Source organism: Girardinichthys multiradiatus, chromosome 10, assembly GCF_021462225.1.
Source record: "Girardinichthys multiradiatus isolate DD_20200921_A chromosome 10, DD_fGirMul_XY1, whole genome shotgun sequence".
Taxonomy (NCBI): Eukaryota; Metazoa; Chordata; class Actinopteri; order Cyprinodontiformes; family Goodeidae; genus Girardinichthys; species Girardinichthys multiradiatus.
Genome location: NC_061803.1, coordinates 13,039,542 through 13,055,775, shown reverse-complemented (window position 1 = coordinate 13,055,775; position 16,234 = coordinate 13,039,542). Strand labels below are relative to the sequence as shown.

At 38.0% G+C, this 16,234-nt stretch overlaps 1 protein-coding gene across 1 annotated transcript; it reads right to left on the bottom strand.

Moving 5' to 3' along the window:
- Positions 1-1,213: 1,213 nt before the first annotated feature.
- On the bottom strand, positions 1,214-8,664 carry LOC124875321 (cytochrome c oxidase subunit 7A-related protein, mitochondrial). Its single transcript, XM_047377412.1, has 3 exons — positions 8,505-8,664; positions 2,927-3,061; positions 1,214-1,809 (listed from the first exon to the last, which is right to left on the bottom strand). Exons 1-3 carry the CDS (start codon positions 8,574-8,576, stop codon positions 1,672-1,674), a joined length of 345 nt encoding a protein of 114 aa, XP_047233368.1. The 5' UTR covers positions 8,577-8,664; the 3' UTR covers positions 1,214-1,671.
- Positions 8,665-16,234: the final 7,570 nt, after the last annotated feature.

Here is a 16,234-nt window from a genome sequence, read left to right as displayed (position 1 = left end):
TCCAATAACAAAACACCACTCGGATTCAGATCGGGGAGGCCATTCCTCCCGATCACGCCTCTCCAGGTGTCACTGTCGTTCCCCACGTGGGCGTTGAAGTCCCCCAGCAGAATAATGGAGTCCCCGGGAGGGGCACTTTCCAGCACCCCCGACAGGGACGCCAAGAAGGCAGGGTACTCTGCACTACCACTCGGCCCGTAGGCTGAAATGATAGTCAGAGACCTCTCCCCAACCCGAAGGCGCAGGGATACAACCCTCTCATCCACTGGGGTAAACCCCAACACGAGACGGCTGAGCTGGGGGGCAACAAGCAAACCCACACCAGCCCGCCGCCTCTCCCCGTGGGCCACTCCAGAGTAGAAGAGAGTCCAACCCCTCTCAAGGAGATGGGTTCCAGAGCCCACGCTGTGCGTGGAGGCGAGCCCGACTATTTCTAGTCGATATCTCTCGACCTCCCGCACAAGCTCAGGCTCCTTCCCCCCCAGCGAGGTGACATTCCACGTCCCTAGAGCCAGCCTAAGCATCCGGGGATCGGGCCGTTGAGGTCTCCACCTTCGTCCGCCACCCAATCCTCTTTGCACCGGTCCCTCACGGTTCCCCCTGCAGGTGGTGGGCCCACTGGGGGATTTACCAATACTGTTTATGTTTATATTATGAAGGTTAAGGTTATTTTTGTCCATTGTATTTTTCTTAGCATTTGTGGCTGGCTGCAAAACAAACTGCAGTTGATATTGATCTTATCACTGTGTAGCCTTGATGCACTCCACCTTCCTAGAGGACATTTCCTCTCATAACCTCTACAATAATATGCTGCTACATTGCAGCAAGGCCCTGGGTTCAAATCCTGGCCTGCTGTGTGTCTACATGGAGTTTGCATGTTCTCTCGTACAATGACCGCTGGAGACAGGCACCTACCTGCAAGGACAAGTGGGTATAGATGATGGATGGGTGATTATTCTAATTTCAGATGAACCTGGAAGAGAGAAAAGCATCGTGTAATCTGATGAAGAGAAACATCTGACACCACACCAGGGCCACGGCGTATGTATGAACCTATTAGTTAGTCAAGTCAGCAGCAGCTACAGTAAAGACGAGGGGCAGGGGAGGTATTTCCATCATGATTACTGATGAAGACAGAGCGGACATACCCTGTAGATGCTTTCATCGCAGCACGGTGAAGTCATTTATGCGACAACAAAATTAAACTAAACCATTTTCTTTCTAGAATTTATTAACTTAGACATCTTTCTCAAAGAACACAGACATCACACTGGTTTTCATTGGCTTTGTATCTTGATAGTACTGAGACTCTCAAGCTTTTCTGAGCTAAAACACATTCACTCCACCTTTTCTTTATTTATTGCCAGCAGCAATAGGGCAGGCAATTTATACAGACTTTGAAGCTGAATTTTATAGAAAAAAAAAGGTCTGCAAATGTATTTATTAATGCTGAAGCCATATTCATTTGATTTTATTTAGCTTGATGGCAGTTACACCTGAAGGTCATAAAGCTCTTCCTGTCCTTCAAGAACCACTGTGCAGAGGGGAAATTTCTCATTTAAAAGGGGTCCCAAAGAGGTGGTCTGGTGAGACCAGGGCTGTGAATGTCTGGATGATGGCAGCAGCAACAAGTAAGTGGTGTTACACAAGAAGGTCCCGAGTTTGTGTCTGTCACTTCTTGTTGGGCTGAGCTGCGATGTAGAGAGCCACCAGGCAATAGATGACGCCTCCGACTGTGAGAGCCATGGTGGTGCGGTACAGTAGTCGGTCAGGATATCCTCGCTTTAGATGGACTGGGCCGTCCGATGTCTGAAGAGGGAGGAAAGTGGAAGCAAAGTGCAGGAAGGTGGGGACAATGGAAGGAGAAAAAGGGGGGAATTTAGTAGATAAATCACAGAAAGTTGTTCGGATTTCAATAGTTTTTTAAAACTCAAACAATTTTCAAACAAATTTCTTTCTACAATAGAACTATTACTCTTGGTTTTAATGTTTTTCCCCCAGCACAACTAAGCAAATGCAACTACAAATCAATCTATTAAACTGCAGCAGTTGATGCTGCTGTTTTCATTTGACTGCTGGTGTTTTTTCTCTCTCTGTTGCAGCCTCTGAAGTGGTGAGCATTGGTGGGCTGCGTGGCGGAGGTGGCTCAAGGACATTCAGACCAGAGAGTGAAACAAATATTAGTCATTACCTAAAATCTCTTCGGTGCTTAGAAAACTCATATATAAGGACACAACGTGCCGTTTCCATTTGACCTTGATGATAAAAGAGCTTTGAACGAGTTCTCGTCCTATCTTCAAATGAAAAGGACGGTAAAATCTCCAAACTTACATCTAAAAGTTGTCAGTGTCTTCCCTGAGAAAACTCAACTCCCGATACCAGCTGTCGATTTACTGTCATGCACATCATTTGTTGATCTGACCAACCTGTTTTCCCCAACAATCCAAGCGTTTTTCACCCTTTACAACGATATTCACAGTAGGGATGCACAATATCAGAAGGATTATGCAAATGAGATATTATATTTTATGTTGAGTGGTTGTGATGCCAGAGCCAAAAGGGATGTGGGGTGATTGTGATGAAGAAAAAAAGTTTGAAAATGTGGCTTAATCAATAGCATCACAGTAATATGTCCTGATATCATGCAGCCCTACTGCACCTTGGTGAACATCACTTTTGGGTGAAATGAATGCAACACAATCACAATACACACGTACATTTCATCAGTATTACATGTAATACTGAGGTAGCATGATTTTATTTTTACTACATACCCGCGTATTGCATTGATTCTAATGAAGTATTAGATTGGCACTCATTATTGGCTAATTCTAAAAGAACTTCGAAGAATGAGGAACAAAAACAAATCTTGATCAGGATAACTTTTCTTTTCATTACATAAAACATCTTTATTTATTTTTATTACCTGGAAAAACTTCTGGAGGTCAGGAACTTTGTTTGCTCCCAAATACTCCACTGTGGACCCTGCTTCTGACACCATCTTGGTGGGTGTGGCGAAGATCATGGTCGGAGACTCTGCAGGCAAACCTTGCTTCAGTCCCTGAATCCAAAAAAAAAAATAAATAAGCATTATATATACGTTTTTTTTTTTAACTACAACATTATTTATTACTTTCCTTTAAATTGTTTCCGTTTACCAAACGTACATTCATGGAAAAATTTTACCATGGGTTTTTTTTTTTTAAACGTTCTCCACTTATATAAGCCGCTCTTCTTCCCCGCCCACAAACCCTGTGGGTATGAGACCTTAACAAAGACCTCAATAAGCACAAAAAGCACTGATTAAAATAAAATAAACTAAAAACGAGAGAAACAAAAGAGAACATGTGAGGCAATCAGCCAACATCTTCAGGCAACAAAGTCAAGGAGTTATTGAGAGAAACTAGGATTTCTAAGTTCGTTTTCTCCAGCTCAATTCATGTTCGTGTTTCATAGTTTCAATGTTTGAAGTTCAAGGATGAGTCTTTTATTTGAGAACAAAAAGACTACTCCTTACATGCCATCAAGTTGAAAAACCTTTAAAACGTCTAACATATTTGCTTGAGATCGGTGAGCAGGTTGCTGTATGTTTTCATACTGCTGATCAGAAAATATTTTTTCCCATAAAGAAACAGAAAAGTGAGGTTTATCGAGTACAGAGTTGTGAGCAGATGTTGAAGGACTGGCTAAGTACGGGGTCTGAGCTAAAATGCTGATTTTTATTTTACCATGAAGACTTGAACAAGAAGTCTCTTCATATTGATCTTCTGTAAATTAAGGTAAAAAAGGAGTCAATAGACATTTTGTAGGCTGAGTAAGACCCTTGATTACATGAGTGCTTTATTGATTCAGAGTCATGACTTGACTTGAGTTAAATTTGTTAGGTCGTTGAGGTGTAAAATCCACAGCAGCCTCAACAGTTATTGGCATCCCTGGTGCCATAAGAAAGGCTTTAAAATAAATGAAACTTTTATTTCAGCCACATAATCTTATACAGGAAAATCTAATCTTTAATTTGGGGGGGAAAAAAATCCTATTTTCATGTCAATCTTATGGGCCACAGTTATTAGTCAACAAGGTTCTTAGAGCCTTTGGAAAAAAAGAACAGACCCACAAACATAACAATGTAGAAAATATCCCAGGGAAGACCTTTTTTATGATGTTTCTAAGTAAATTATTTGAAATAACAGTAAACATGAAATTATAATAAAAAATAAAAACAAACTGAAACTTTCTTCACACTATTTTTTTATATAATTTTTTTAAAAAGGAACTCTAATTGATGGATTTTTTTTTTCTTCAAAAAATAAAATCAGAGTGAGATTATGATTTCGCGATAAAATCTAAATGTATTTTTAGGCTTTTTACAATTTATTTCCAGGGTTGCCAATCAGGTTGGAGGGCTCTATAAGCAGCATGTCAGCTTTAAACAAAATGCAGCAAGTTTGAGACTACTTCTTGTAAAGGAGGATAGATAACTGTGTAAAACACAAATAAAGTTTATCCCAACAGGCTGATGAGCAACATTGTCAAACCATTCACCGTTTTACAACTTTCCCTGCAATTTTCCTTCATAACCTTTGCGCCGCTCTATTTTTCTGCTTTGCGCAGTGCAATGCTGGTAAATAAAGCCGAGGTCTCCTGGGTGTCAGCGTCATTTTATTTATGTAAAAGTTTCTGGGACGGTCGCTACCTTGTTAAAGCGTGTGGAGGCAGATGTGTAGGTGGGTGAAAATCAAAACGGACACATAAAAAAGCGAGGAAACAGATTATTTAAACTTCCAATTTAAGATTGTATCTTGGAAGACTGCATCGAGATATATAAACATATTATCTCCTTTTTATTATTCTCCTTTTGACCATGGCTTTTGACATTATTGAAATGTCAAAAGCCATGGTCAAATATATTATTTTCTTTGCAGGAGCATCATAAAAGTTTTTAAAATTAAGAATAAGATTTAGTAAAGTAAAAAGAAAAATCTGCATTTTACGAAATACACATAAGCTTTAACTGAGCCACAGTTAAGATTCAATACAATTTAAAGCAAATTATAAACAGTTGGATGGTATTATGTGTCGTCTTCTGGATCAAATTTTACTATTGTTAGGAATCACGGCCATCAAAAATCTGGTCTGTTCAAAACACATGATTCTATTTAAACTTTATTAAATTTGTCTTATTTTAAAAAGGGACATTAGATACTGTTGATCGTGCACTGATTGCTGTGGGGAATAAAGATGAGCCTTGAGTTGTAATAATAATAATTTACAGAAAATAAATATGTTACGTCAGCAGCAAAAGGCAAAACTTCAGATTCACCATATTTGGCCCATTCGTTGTAAGTTTCTGACATTTTAAACTTAACAGGTTTGTTTTAAAAACCTGTCCCCATTTTCCGACTTCTGAAGATGAACACACATCTGCCTTTCTTGAATGGCCTGGATTCTTGTCTTTCCAATTTTGAAGAACGGCTAAGGAAAAATTGAGCCTGTGTGTCCTGGGAGGACAGGAAGTCATGGATTTCTAATTAAATGTTACTGGATAATCTAATCAAATAAAAAACGTAAATATAAAGATACTTCAGTAACAATTATTTTATAGGAATTGTTGGGGGATGAAAATAAGTGTAACAGCAGCAATTTTGTAAAAAGTATTTGTTACTGAACAACATAAATGTTCTCAAATAAAATTAAGATTTTTGTGACAAATTTCAGTCTGAAATAATGAAAGTGGCCGAATTTATTCACAAAAAATAACAGAATGGCAAACATAACTTTTAGGTTAAATCATTAATTACCAGTTTAAAAATGGAAGAAACAGAAATGTGTGCCTTATTACAAATATGACAAGATAAATACATTTTAGCCTTGCCTGTTATCCCAATAAAACAATAATTTCCAGGATATCTTTATGGATGTATAAACATATAAAAGGCTATTTTAAGGTCGACCCAGGTGGCAGAAAAGCCAACAGCTCTGCAGCACAGGTTTCATTACTGGAAAACTAAATGTACTTATTGTTATAACCTACAAAAGCACAGTGCAGTCTGGCACAGCTGCCCTGTAGTTTATGTTCAGTAATTTCAACTGTAAAGTGATTTTAGAGAATGGAGTCTGTGTTGCAGCTCTTTTTATGTGCTAGTTGCACAAAATAATAGCAGAAACACCAGTCTGTTATGAGGGGATAACATTTGACAGAAGATTGTTAAACCAGTAGAACAAATTGGATTTGTGAGTGTGTGTTATGACTGGTTGGACAGCATTATAAAGAACACACACAATCACACGAGTTGTGGCTGTAATAAAATGGAAAATCTACCAGGGTGGGTTTGCCCACGAGCTGTAAAAATATTAAATCAATGTTTATCACATTATCCTGGCCATCTGCTGGTGTTTCATTACAGGTGGAGAATGAGCGCTATACAGCTTGAATGACGCCTGCACCGTCTTTAACCAGGTTTCCACCCAGTTGTTCTTACACTGTGTACACTGCTGTATGAGACAGAGAGGTACAATGCATAATATGTAATATTTTCACCTGTTTAGACAGGACATTTCTTCAGAGAAGAAAAGTTTAAATTATTCCTAAAACTTAGAAAAGGAAAACACATATTTTAAGTGAGTGGTGTAGGTTTTCCACTTCAGAATGAAGCAGTGGCCTCCTATGTTTTCTGGGTCTCTATGGTAGTAGTAGACCTACTGCTAATGCTGTATCAACCTTCCAGACCACTCTAGTTTTCCAGTTGAAGTCTACTCTCCATCCCCAGAACCAGAACCAAACATGAAAAGGCAGCATTCAGTTCTTATGCTCCACTAATCTGGAACAAACGTCCAGGAAACTGCCAAAATGTGGAATCCCTGAGTTTTTTTAAATCAAGGTTAAAACAATCATTTGTTTAGAGTCGCTTTTGTAAACTGTTAACTAAAACATATCGGTAAACGTTTCTACTGGGGATAAAGGTTAATGCATCCCCAGTAGAAAGTATCACCTCGCTGTCCACAGTGAGACGCAATTCACTGAAGAAGACCCCTCCATGACTGATCGTGGCTGAGCTGGGCTCTCCTAACGATAGTTAGGGGGAAGGTTACAGAGCGCCAAGAAGACTCTGACTCTTGATCCAGACGTGAACAAGTTTTAAAGGAACAGCCCCCCCCCCCCCATTACCCAGACAGGTAATGGGCAAGAAGGGGTCTAAAGAATGACCTCCTTCCCAGGGAAAGCGTTTGATTTTATGGTGAAAAAAAATACGGACCAAAAAGCACCGAGGGCATCGATGAACGTGTCAAAGATGTAAATTTTCCTTCAGAGGGTTCGTTTAGTCTTACAATTTTACAAAAAAAAGTTTAACTCATTAATACAAATATTGAATATAATTGAATAGAATATGGTTAAAAAGAAGCACAAAAGCTAATGAATATAGTTCTTCTAAAAAGGTACTCGACATTTCCTATGGAAAACCTTTCACAAACGACAGTTTTAATTAAATAGTTATTGATAATCAAGTCAAAGTGTACAGTAAGAAAATGTGGATCTATGACCTCAATGATACCGTTTCTACCATCAGGAGTTCAATTAGTTATTTTGATTCGATCAGGGGTCCTAATACAAAAGATTAGATGGCCTTGGCACTCCTTCAGCCTCCAAACTAGGACTGCCTATGCTTTTGGCGACTGGAAAAATATAGACGAAAAGTCTGTCTTTCTGGCAAGCAAGCAGAAAAGAGTAGAGGCCTTCTTTCATCCAGCTGACAGGAAATGCCCAGCAACAGGTGAAGGTGGGGCTGCAATTTTTTATTCTATGCTCCATTCAGCCAAAAGTGAAAATATTAGATTAAGACTCTTAGTCTGACTCAGAACACAATTAGTAACACACACACACACACACAAAATAAACTAAGCATATCACAAATCTTAAGTAATAAAGCTACAGTGATAAATATCCATAGTTGAGGTGCTGTAACAGAGAACGTATGTGGTTTTTCTGAAGTGGAAATGCATCTTTAGAAAAGGGGAAATCATATCTTTTAAAAGAATGTTTTTTTTTTTTTATTGCACCTACTTCAAATAAAGCCCAGATTCAAACATTTTAAATGTCCTTTTAAGGACAAAGATGAAAGACTGAGAACGATTTAGAGGTGCAAAAGGTACTGCCTTGTAAAAAGAAAAAAAGGCAACAAACTCTTCAGACGATCTGAAGGGTAAACAAATGTTAGTTTACATCAAACAGAAGAAAACACACGTTATTCTGTTTTGTATCGTAATGCAGAAACCTGAACATATACATTAGGCAATTGCCCATTTCCAATTATGTTAAACAGAGAAAATTGAATACCACAAACATGACATATATGCGAATTGTATAGAATTCCTTTATATTTTTCAACCCCGGTGGTGAGTTTAAAAGCTTAGCCGCAGCCGCTTCCGTTATCTAACAAACCCACGCCAAGGTCAGCAGAGCCATTAAAGACTCGGTTTGTCACTCACACACCGCTTCAAGCTCTCACCTGAGGGCAGTAGGCCGCCGTGGGAGCAGCGCCCGTCAATTTCTGGGTGAAACCGCTGAACTTGTAGTACATTTTCCTGCTGAAGGACAGAGGAAGGTGCTGCTGCCACAACTAAAAGACCGGTTGAAGACCTTTCAGTCTTCAGCGACCGTCAGAGGAAGGAAACGCTGTGAGCTGGCCAAAATACTGCCTGCTTAAAAATAAACACGGTGAAAGAGGCACAAGGCGCTAAGACTACAGTTGAGTAATTTTTACGTTTTGATTGGATGTGTAAATCAAAAGAAAACATTTAAATAGTAAATAATGTATTTATACAATAAATCAAAAATAATAAAGTAATGTGGCATCACGAGTTGCACAATCTTACTCCAGTACTTACTAAAGTACGGAAAGCAGGAACTGCCAAATATCGAAAGAAATACATATGTCTGATCTTGTACGATTTCGATTATTTTTTAAGATTTGAGAAAAAAAAATACATCTTAGGTTACTATTTAAAACAAATATGTAGTTGTTTTTGTTAAATGTTCTGAAAATTATTGAATTCATTTTTGTTTATAAATAAAAGAGAATATGAGAATATGTATAAATACATATTCTCACATGTGGCTCTTTTAGGAACATTACTAGTTTTTATGACTATTGCTTGGAAGATAAAACGGCCACTTAGAAGTTATTATTATTATTTTATTTAATTTGAATACTTTTTAAATGTAGATTATTGTGAAAGAAAAATGTATCCCAGCCCTATATTGGTACCCTTGTAAAAATTAGTGATGTAAAAATGTTAATTAAATGTTTATATTTTCCATTGCAGTAAAGTAATCTCACACTGAATTGTTCAGATGGAAATACAGTAAGATGGCAATAAGAGCTTTTTAAAGGTCACCAGTGCTTACAGTAAAAAGTTTCACATTTTTTCATGTTACAACTACAAACTTCAATGTCTTCTACTGGTATTTTATGTGATAGACCAACACAAAGTCACACATTATCGAAAAGTATAAGGTGTCACATAGTTTTCATACTTTTCACAATTAAAATTCTGAAAGTGTGGCATGGATGTGCATTTAGCCTCCCCGAGTCAATACTATTTGAATAGCTCTGCACAATATATAGCAAATTTAGCGTTTTTGCGATATAACACACACAATATGCATATCACAAAGAAATGCCTTGACTGCTATAGATGTCAGCTGATTATCTAAGTATTATGCATTCAGGCTATTTATGACTGCGAAGTATTTGGTGACGCTCGATGTTTAGAAAAAGTTTTAAAGGGTAAAGAGGTGGCAATGTAGTAATGTCATTAAGAAACTACAACTAAGTTGTTTCTGTGGCAAAAAAGTAGACGGTGACCTGAAGAAACGTTTCAAATTAAACCTTGCTACTGAAATAGAAATATTGGATTAGAATTATTTCCCCAGTAGTTGCATAGACTATGCTTGCAATGAACCCAAAGGAGAACGATATTACCACGTTATAATAAGAGGTTTATTTAGCACAAGTCAAATCGTTAATGCAACATTCACTAATATTATTACACATTGCATGTTTTCCTTATAACGTGCAGCCCCTTTTTTTTACACCTTTATCAGCAATTGCAGCGTCAACTTTTTTTGTCTCAACCAGCTTGGCACCTCTAGTTACGTTGTAAGTTACGCCTAGAATTACTTTGCAAAATAGCTCAAGATCAGTTAGACTGGTAAGAAAGCAGCAATAAACCTACTTTTAAGCCTTGCTGCCGATTCCCAGTTGGATTTAGGTTTAGACTTTCACTGGAACATCATCAAATAAGAATATGCCTTGATCTAAACATTTTCATTGTGGCTCTGGCTGTTGAATTGAATGCTTAGCATCGGACCAGTTGCCCTGTCACTGCTGAAGAAAGGCATCCCCATTGGATGATGCTGCCCCCACCATGTGTTACCCCGTGAATTGTGTATACAGGGTGATATGCAGAGTTAGTCTTCTGCCACACTAGGTAGAAAAGTTTAGCTTCTGTAAAAGTCATAGATATATAGTTTTCCTGTCAACAGAATCTCCCACTTGAGTTATGGGTCTCTGCAGCTTCCCCTGGGTTACCACAGCCTCTTGGCTACTTCTGTGATTAACGCTTTTCTTTCCCTGTTTGTATTTGCATCCCTAACAATCCTTATAAAATGATGTAAGTTACGCATTTTTTGGGAATTTATATTTTACTCCTTCAAGTTCATAAGAGTCTCACTACTGCTTACCTGCAAATACCCATATCTACAGTTAGACCACAAGTTAACATTGAAGACAGCTGGAGCTGTGACATGAAACGCAGGATGGAGATCTAAGGTTATCCTGCCACCACAGAGTGGAGAGGACGGTAAGGGAGATAAATAAAAAATCTCCATGTTCAGCTTAAGAGAACTGCAGCACATTTTTCAGTGTGAGATTATTCTACTGTAATAAAGGATGGCTTGATTTCCTAACTTACATTCACTGAGCTTCTGCTGAAACTATCTGGAACAATCCACCACAGGGAAACTTGCCTTAAACATTGAATTCTTCTTCATCGGATACCAATCAAAGTGAGAAGTGAAGCAAAATCAAGTCTTCAAAAAGCTGACTATCAAACATAAAATAGGTTTTTAAAAAGTTTGAACTCTGGGAGCCATACCTCTGCTTCAGTCATTTCCAAATTTTTCACATCGCTTTATGAAACAGGCAGTGTTGCAGCGTTCACCTCATATGTGACACCGAGGAGAGCACTGGCGGGCTCAGGTGTTCATCATTCTGAATGTTAAGATTTAGTGCCTACATGAAGCAGTAATATGGGTCATTTAATTCAATTCAGTTTATTTATATAGCGCCAATTCACAACACATGTCGTCTCAAGGCACTTCACAAAAGTCAGGTTCATACATTTCAATTAATCCTTACCATTGAACAGTGCAGTCAGATTCAGTTATTTATTCAAATTGTATAAAATGTTTTTCTATCTAAGGATTTACAGTTACATCATTACTTTAAAATTAGGGAGCACTAGCGACCCAAAGAAATTCGTCTCTCCCGGTTTTCAAGTCTTCTGGCTCTAAAGACTGACAGTAATTAGATTTGACACTTCATTTAATGAAGATGAATATGGTTGGGCCAACCAGATTATGAACTCTTGAAACATAAAGTGGCTTGTAAAAGTATTAATATCCAGTTAATCTTTTCACATTACAACCACAAGCTTCAATTTTGTTTTATTGAGATTTTATGTGAGACAAGGTATTATATAACTGTGAAGTAGAGGAAAATGTTATGTGGTTTTGGAATAAAAACACAAACTCAAAAAAAAAGTGAAAAATGTAATGTCCATTTGTATCCAACTCTTTTACTCAGATACTCCAAAGAAAAATCCAGTTCAGCCTATTGCTTAATCACTTAATCAGTCTCTTAATTAGTAAGAAGAACATAATTGTGTGTAATTTGATCTCTGGCTGTTCTATGTTGGCCTAATAAGTTTGTTAGAGGACATTAGTGAATAAAAAACTTCATTAAAACAACAAGGGCCAAATCAGACAGTTCAGGGGTGAAGTTGTGAAGAAGAGCTGAGCATCTTAGAGAGCTCAGTTCAATCCATCATATAAAAATGGAAGGACCTGTGATACAACTGCCAACCTAACCCCAAGATATGACCATCCAGCTACAATGACAGGCTGGGCAAGGAGAACATTAATTAGAGAAGCAGATGAGATGCTTATTGTATCTCTGGAGGAGCTTCAGAGACCCAAAGCTCAGGTGGGAGAATATATTGACAGGACAGCTATTAGTTGTGAGTTTCACAAATTCTGGCCTTTATGGAAGAGTTTCAAGAGGAAAGCCATTGTTAAATGAAAGTCATAAGAAGCCTGTTTGTAGTTTGCCACAAATCATGCAGGGGATGCAGCAAACATGGGGATGAAGATGCTCTGTTTGAATCAGAACAAAAATTAACACAACATCCCGACAGTTTGCCCATGGTCGTAGCTTCATGCTGTGGGAGTGCTTTTTCTTCACCAGGAACAGTGAAGCAGATCAGAGGGGATTTATTTGTATCCACCTTGATGGGAAGGTGGATAAAAAGAAATACTGGGTAACTTGGAAGAAACCCTGTTGGATGCTGCAGAAGACTGGAGACTGGTGTACAGGTTTACCTTCCAGAAGGACAACACTGCTACACATGAGCCAGAGAGAATGGTTTGGATCAAAGTATATAAGTCAATGCCTATACCTAAATCCAAATGAGAATGTGTGGCAAGATGTGGAATCTGATGTTCAGAAATGCTTTCCATCCAATCTGACTGAGCCTGCACTATTTTCCAAACAAGAATGGGCAAAAACTTCAATCTGTAGAAGCACAAACATGGAAGATACATACCCCAAAAGACCTGTCAGCAACAGGTATATGAAAGACCATACACTGGTCATTACACTGGTCTTTCTTATAAAAACTCAAATAAAATACAAGTTTGTGGTTGTAAAGTGATAAAATATGGAAATGTTCAAAGGGCAATGTAAAATTATCTTATGATAAAATTTGAAATAAGACATTGGACACAATGGACTTACATATAACAGGTTTTATTAGAAAAGCACAAACACAGATCACATTAATCATGAGTAATGATGAAAAAGTCCTGATTAATGGTTTCAATCAAAATGTTCTTGCCTGCAAACACGCTACATGATTTATGTATCAGAACTAAGCTAATGAAATATTCAGTTTAATTTTAGGACAGCTGCTGAGCTTTAAAAGCACACAAGGATCAATAGGAATATTCAATGTACCTAACATACTCTAAGTTAATACAGGGCTGCTCAAACTGAGCTCCAAACACATAGATGGACTTAAACATTTAATGTAATTTGCAAAAAAAGAGTCAGAAATTGATGTGTGTGTGTAATAAACAGAATGGTAACAGGAGGAAAAGGACAGGAGATGTGAAGAAAGACTGTTGTGTGGGAGAGGTGTTGACTTGTTTGTTTGGATCATGTGTCTGTTCAACAAATCATATCATCTTGGCAAAGAACGCCATAAACACGTGAGTTATGGATGTCAGAACCATCAAGACAGCCTTGGATGCTCTTTTTTTACACTCAGTTTTAACCCAGTTTGTGTTGTGATTCTCCACAAAAATCCCTGGAGTAATAGCTTGTGCACCAGGCAGGAGGTGTGCGTGGATGCAGTCTATTTGTGTGCACAGAAATCAACCACCATAATGATTGGCATGTTGGAGGATGAAGTCGCCTTGGAGACAGAGAAACACAAAATGCCTCACATTAACTCACAAATAAAGAAGCAGCTTTTCATTCTTTGTGCTCAGGCTTTGTCTTTTTTTTTGTTTTGCAATATTTTTTCATCCTCCATCTGCCCTGTCGTATCTGTCTCTGTTTTTTTGTCTACCACTTTATGGTCCCTCCTGACCCGAGCCAATTTTTCATTATTCTTGGCTTAAATCTCATCTAACACTCCAAGTCCTCTTGTAACCCCTCGCATTTCTTCGCGCCTGTCTCCTTGTTTCACACTGGTTTCACAGAATGCTTCTAGGTCACACATCATTCTTGTGTAACTTGCTCCATCTGGGTTTGAATCTCTGAAACAGTGAGCAGCCGGCCGCCAGACAAACAAACACACACACACACACACACACACACACACGCCTCAACCAATGCAGCCAACTCAGCCTGATCTGTAACCATGAGGAAACAATGTAAACAGCAACCACAGAGAAATGAGACTGCCTTTGCCTGTGTCTTGCATTTTTTAAAGATTGATATAGTCTTGGTCCAGATACAGCTCCTTATATATCAAAAAGAAAGGATACTCTTCTTTAGAGCAGACTGAGATCGATCCCTGGTGAGAAATAATTTTTCTCTATTTAGTCCTAGTTTTGTCTCTGGCACTGTGATGGACTGACGACCTGTCCAGGGTGTACCCTGCCTCTCGTCCAATGACCGTTGGAGGCACCAATATCCAGCCTTTAGTTTTACAAATTTCTTTCAGTAAGGAAAAAGTAAATCCATGTAAGAAATAATTGCTATAACAAAATCCCTGGTGGCACAATTATTGGCACCCCTGTTGTTAATACTTTGTATGATCCCTCTTTTGCACACAGGAGAGCACTTAGTCTTCTCCTACAAGCCTTAATAAGGCTTGATCCAGATCATCCAGGGCTCAGAGATCATCCTGGGTCCCATATTCTCACCAGCTTAACTCACAGGTTATCCATAGGATTTATATCTTGTGACTATTATGGCCATGAATGCAGTTAGATGTTGTGTCTGGTGAAGAATTTCTGTGTAGATTTGGCTGTATATTTTGGATCATTGTTCTTTTGACCAAAACGATGAACACTTTTCAATGACAAGAATCTACCAGATTCTTATTTAAAATTTTGAGGTATTTCATAGAGTTCATGATGCCATGCACTCAACCAACACAATAGGCCTTTGGAAAAAAGAAACACACCCACAGCATGACAGATCGTCCGCATTACCTAACAGTGGGCATGAGGTGTTTTTCCATATATTCATACTTTGTTTCACATCAGTCCCCACTAGAGTTTGTTCCAGCTTAGGTACAATTTAGTAGCAATGCAGTTTTTATCTGGCATGCCTTCTAAATAGGCATTTGGCTTCTAATGGTTGTTTTTAAGGCTTGGTGACTACAAGATCCTAATGGTGTTTGGTGGGGTCTTGTCCAGCCGAGTGGCCTGGAGCTCAAAGTAACTGGCCTTCGTTTTACGTCATATTTAAATCCCACGGAAACAGAAAGTGAGGAATAGCTAAGTAGGAGTTACTAGATATTAGGTCTACCAATGATTGCACAACCAGTGAATTTGTTAAAAACATTTATTACCGAAAAGAAGATATTTTTGACCCACTGAACAAATAAACTTGAAAGTTTTCTTTTCTAAATTATACAGTGTAAGCTTATGCTGCGGCAATGACATTTTTTTACATATATTAATGCTGCATATTATATCCACATGCCTGAATCCTCTGCTATGTCTTGTCATTCTGCTAATTTTGTTTTTAAAAAAAACTTTAGGACAGTAAAAATGATTTCATTTCTTAGGATTACACCTCATCTTTTTCTCTAAAATGGAGATTTTTAACATCATTTTCTAAAGCTGCATTTCAAAAAACAAACTTTATTGTGGTGAAGACATTTGTATCGCATATCCATAAATGATTATATTTTTAAAAAGATCATGTAGAGGTTATTGTTTTGCACACGGCCTCTACTAATTTCTGTGCTAGAAAAAAACAAACAGTAGCAGAGCTATTTTTCTGTTTGTTTTACACCTGTTTCACTTTTTCTTGACTCTGTTTTCATTCAACTTCCAAATAGCAGTTCAGAATATTTGTGACTGAGAGGAAAGGTTAAACACTGTTAATTAATAGTGCTAAAATGTAGAGGTTAACAATCCATTAGTATAGTATTTTTGTATCACTTTGACCTTTTTAAGTCTGAGTTGTTTTGAATGGCTGATTTCGGCTCTATAAAGGAGCCCAGTCTGACTGACCATGAGGTTTACTCCTATATAAGAATGTCTCCATGTTTCTCCAAAGACTGTTATTCCTGTCTCACCAGAGATGGTGACTTAAGTCTGAGTGTTTTTGGACTCGAAATACACTGAAGTTGGAAAAACATAGACTTCTGACTTAACTTGTCATCAACTTGTGCTGTAAAGACTCGATACTCAACTTGGAATTGTTTTAAATCA

Excerpts from the sequence above, each read along its gene's own strand:
- LOC124875321 (XM_047377412.1), bottom strand. The coding sequence starts at position 8,576 with ATGTACTACAAGTTCAGCGGTTTCACCCAGAAATTGACGGGCGCTGCT. Across the intron at positions 3,062-8,504 it reads CGGCGGCCTACTGCCCTCAG|GGACTGAAGCAAGGTTTGCC; the intron begins GTGAGAGCTTGA and ends TTTTGGATTCAG. Across the intron at positions 1,810-2,926 it reads ACCTCCAGAAGTTTTTCCAG|ACATCGGACGGCCCAGTCCA; the intron begins GTAATAAAAATA and ends CTCCCTCTTCAG.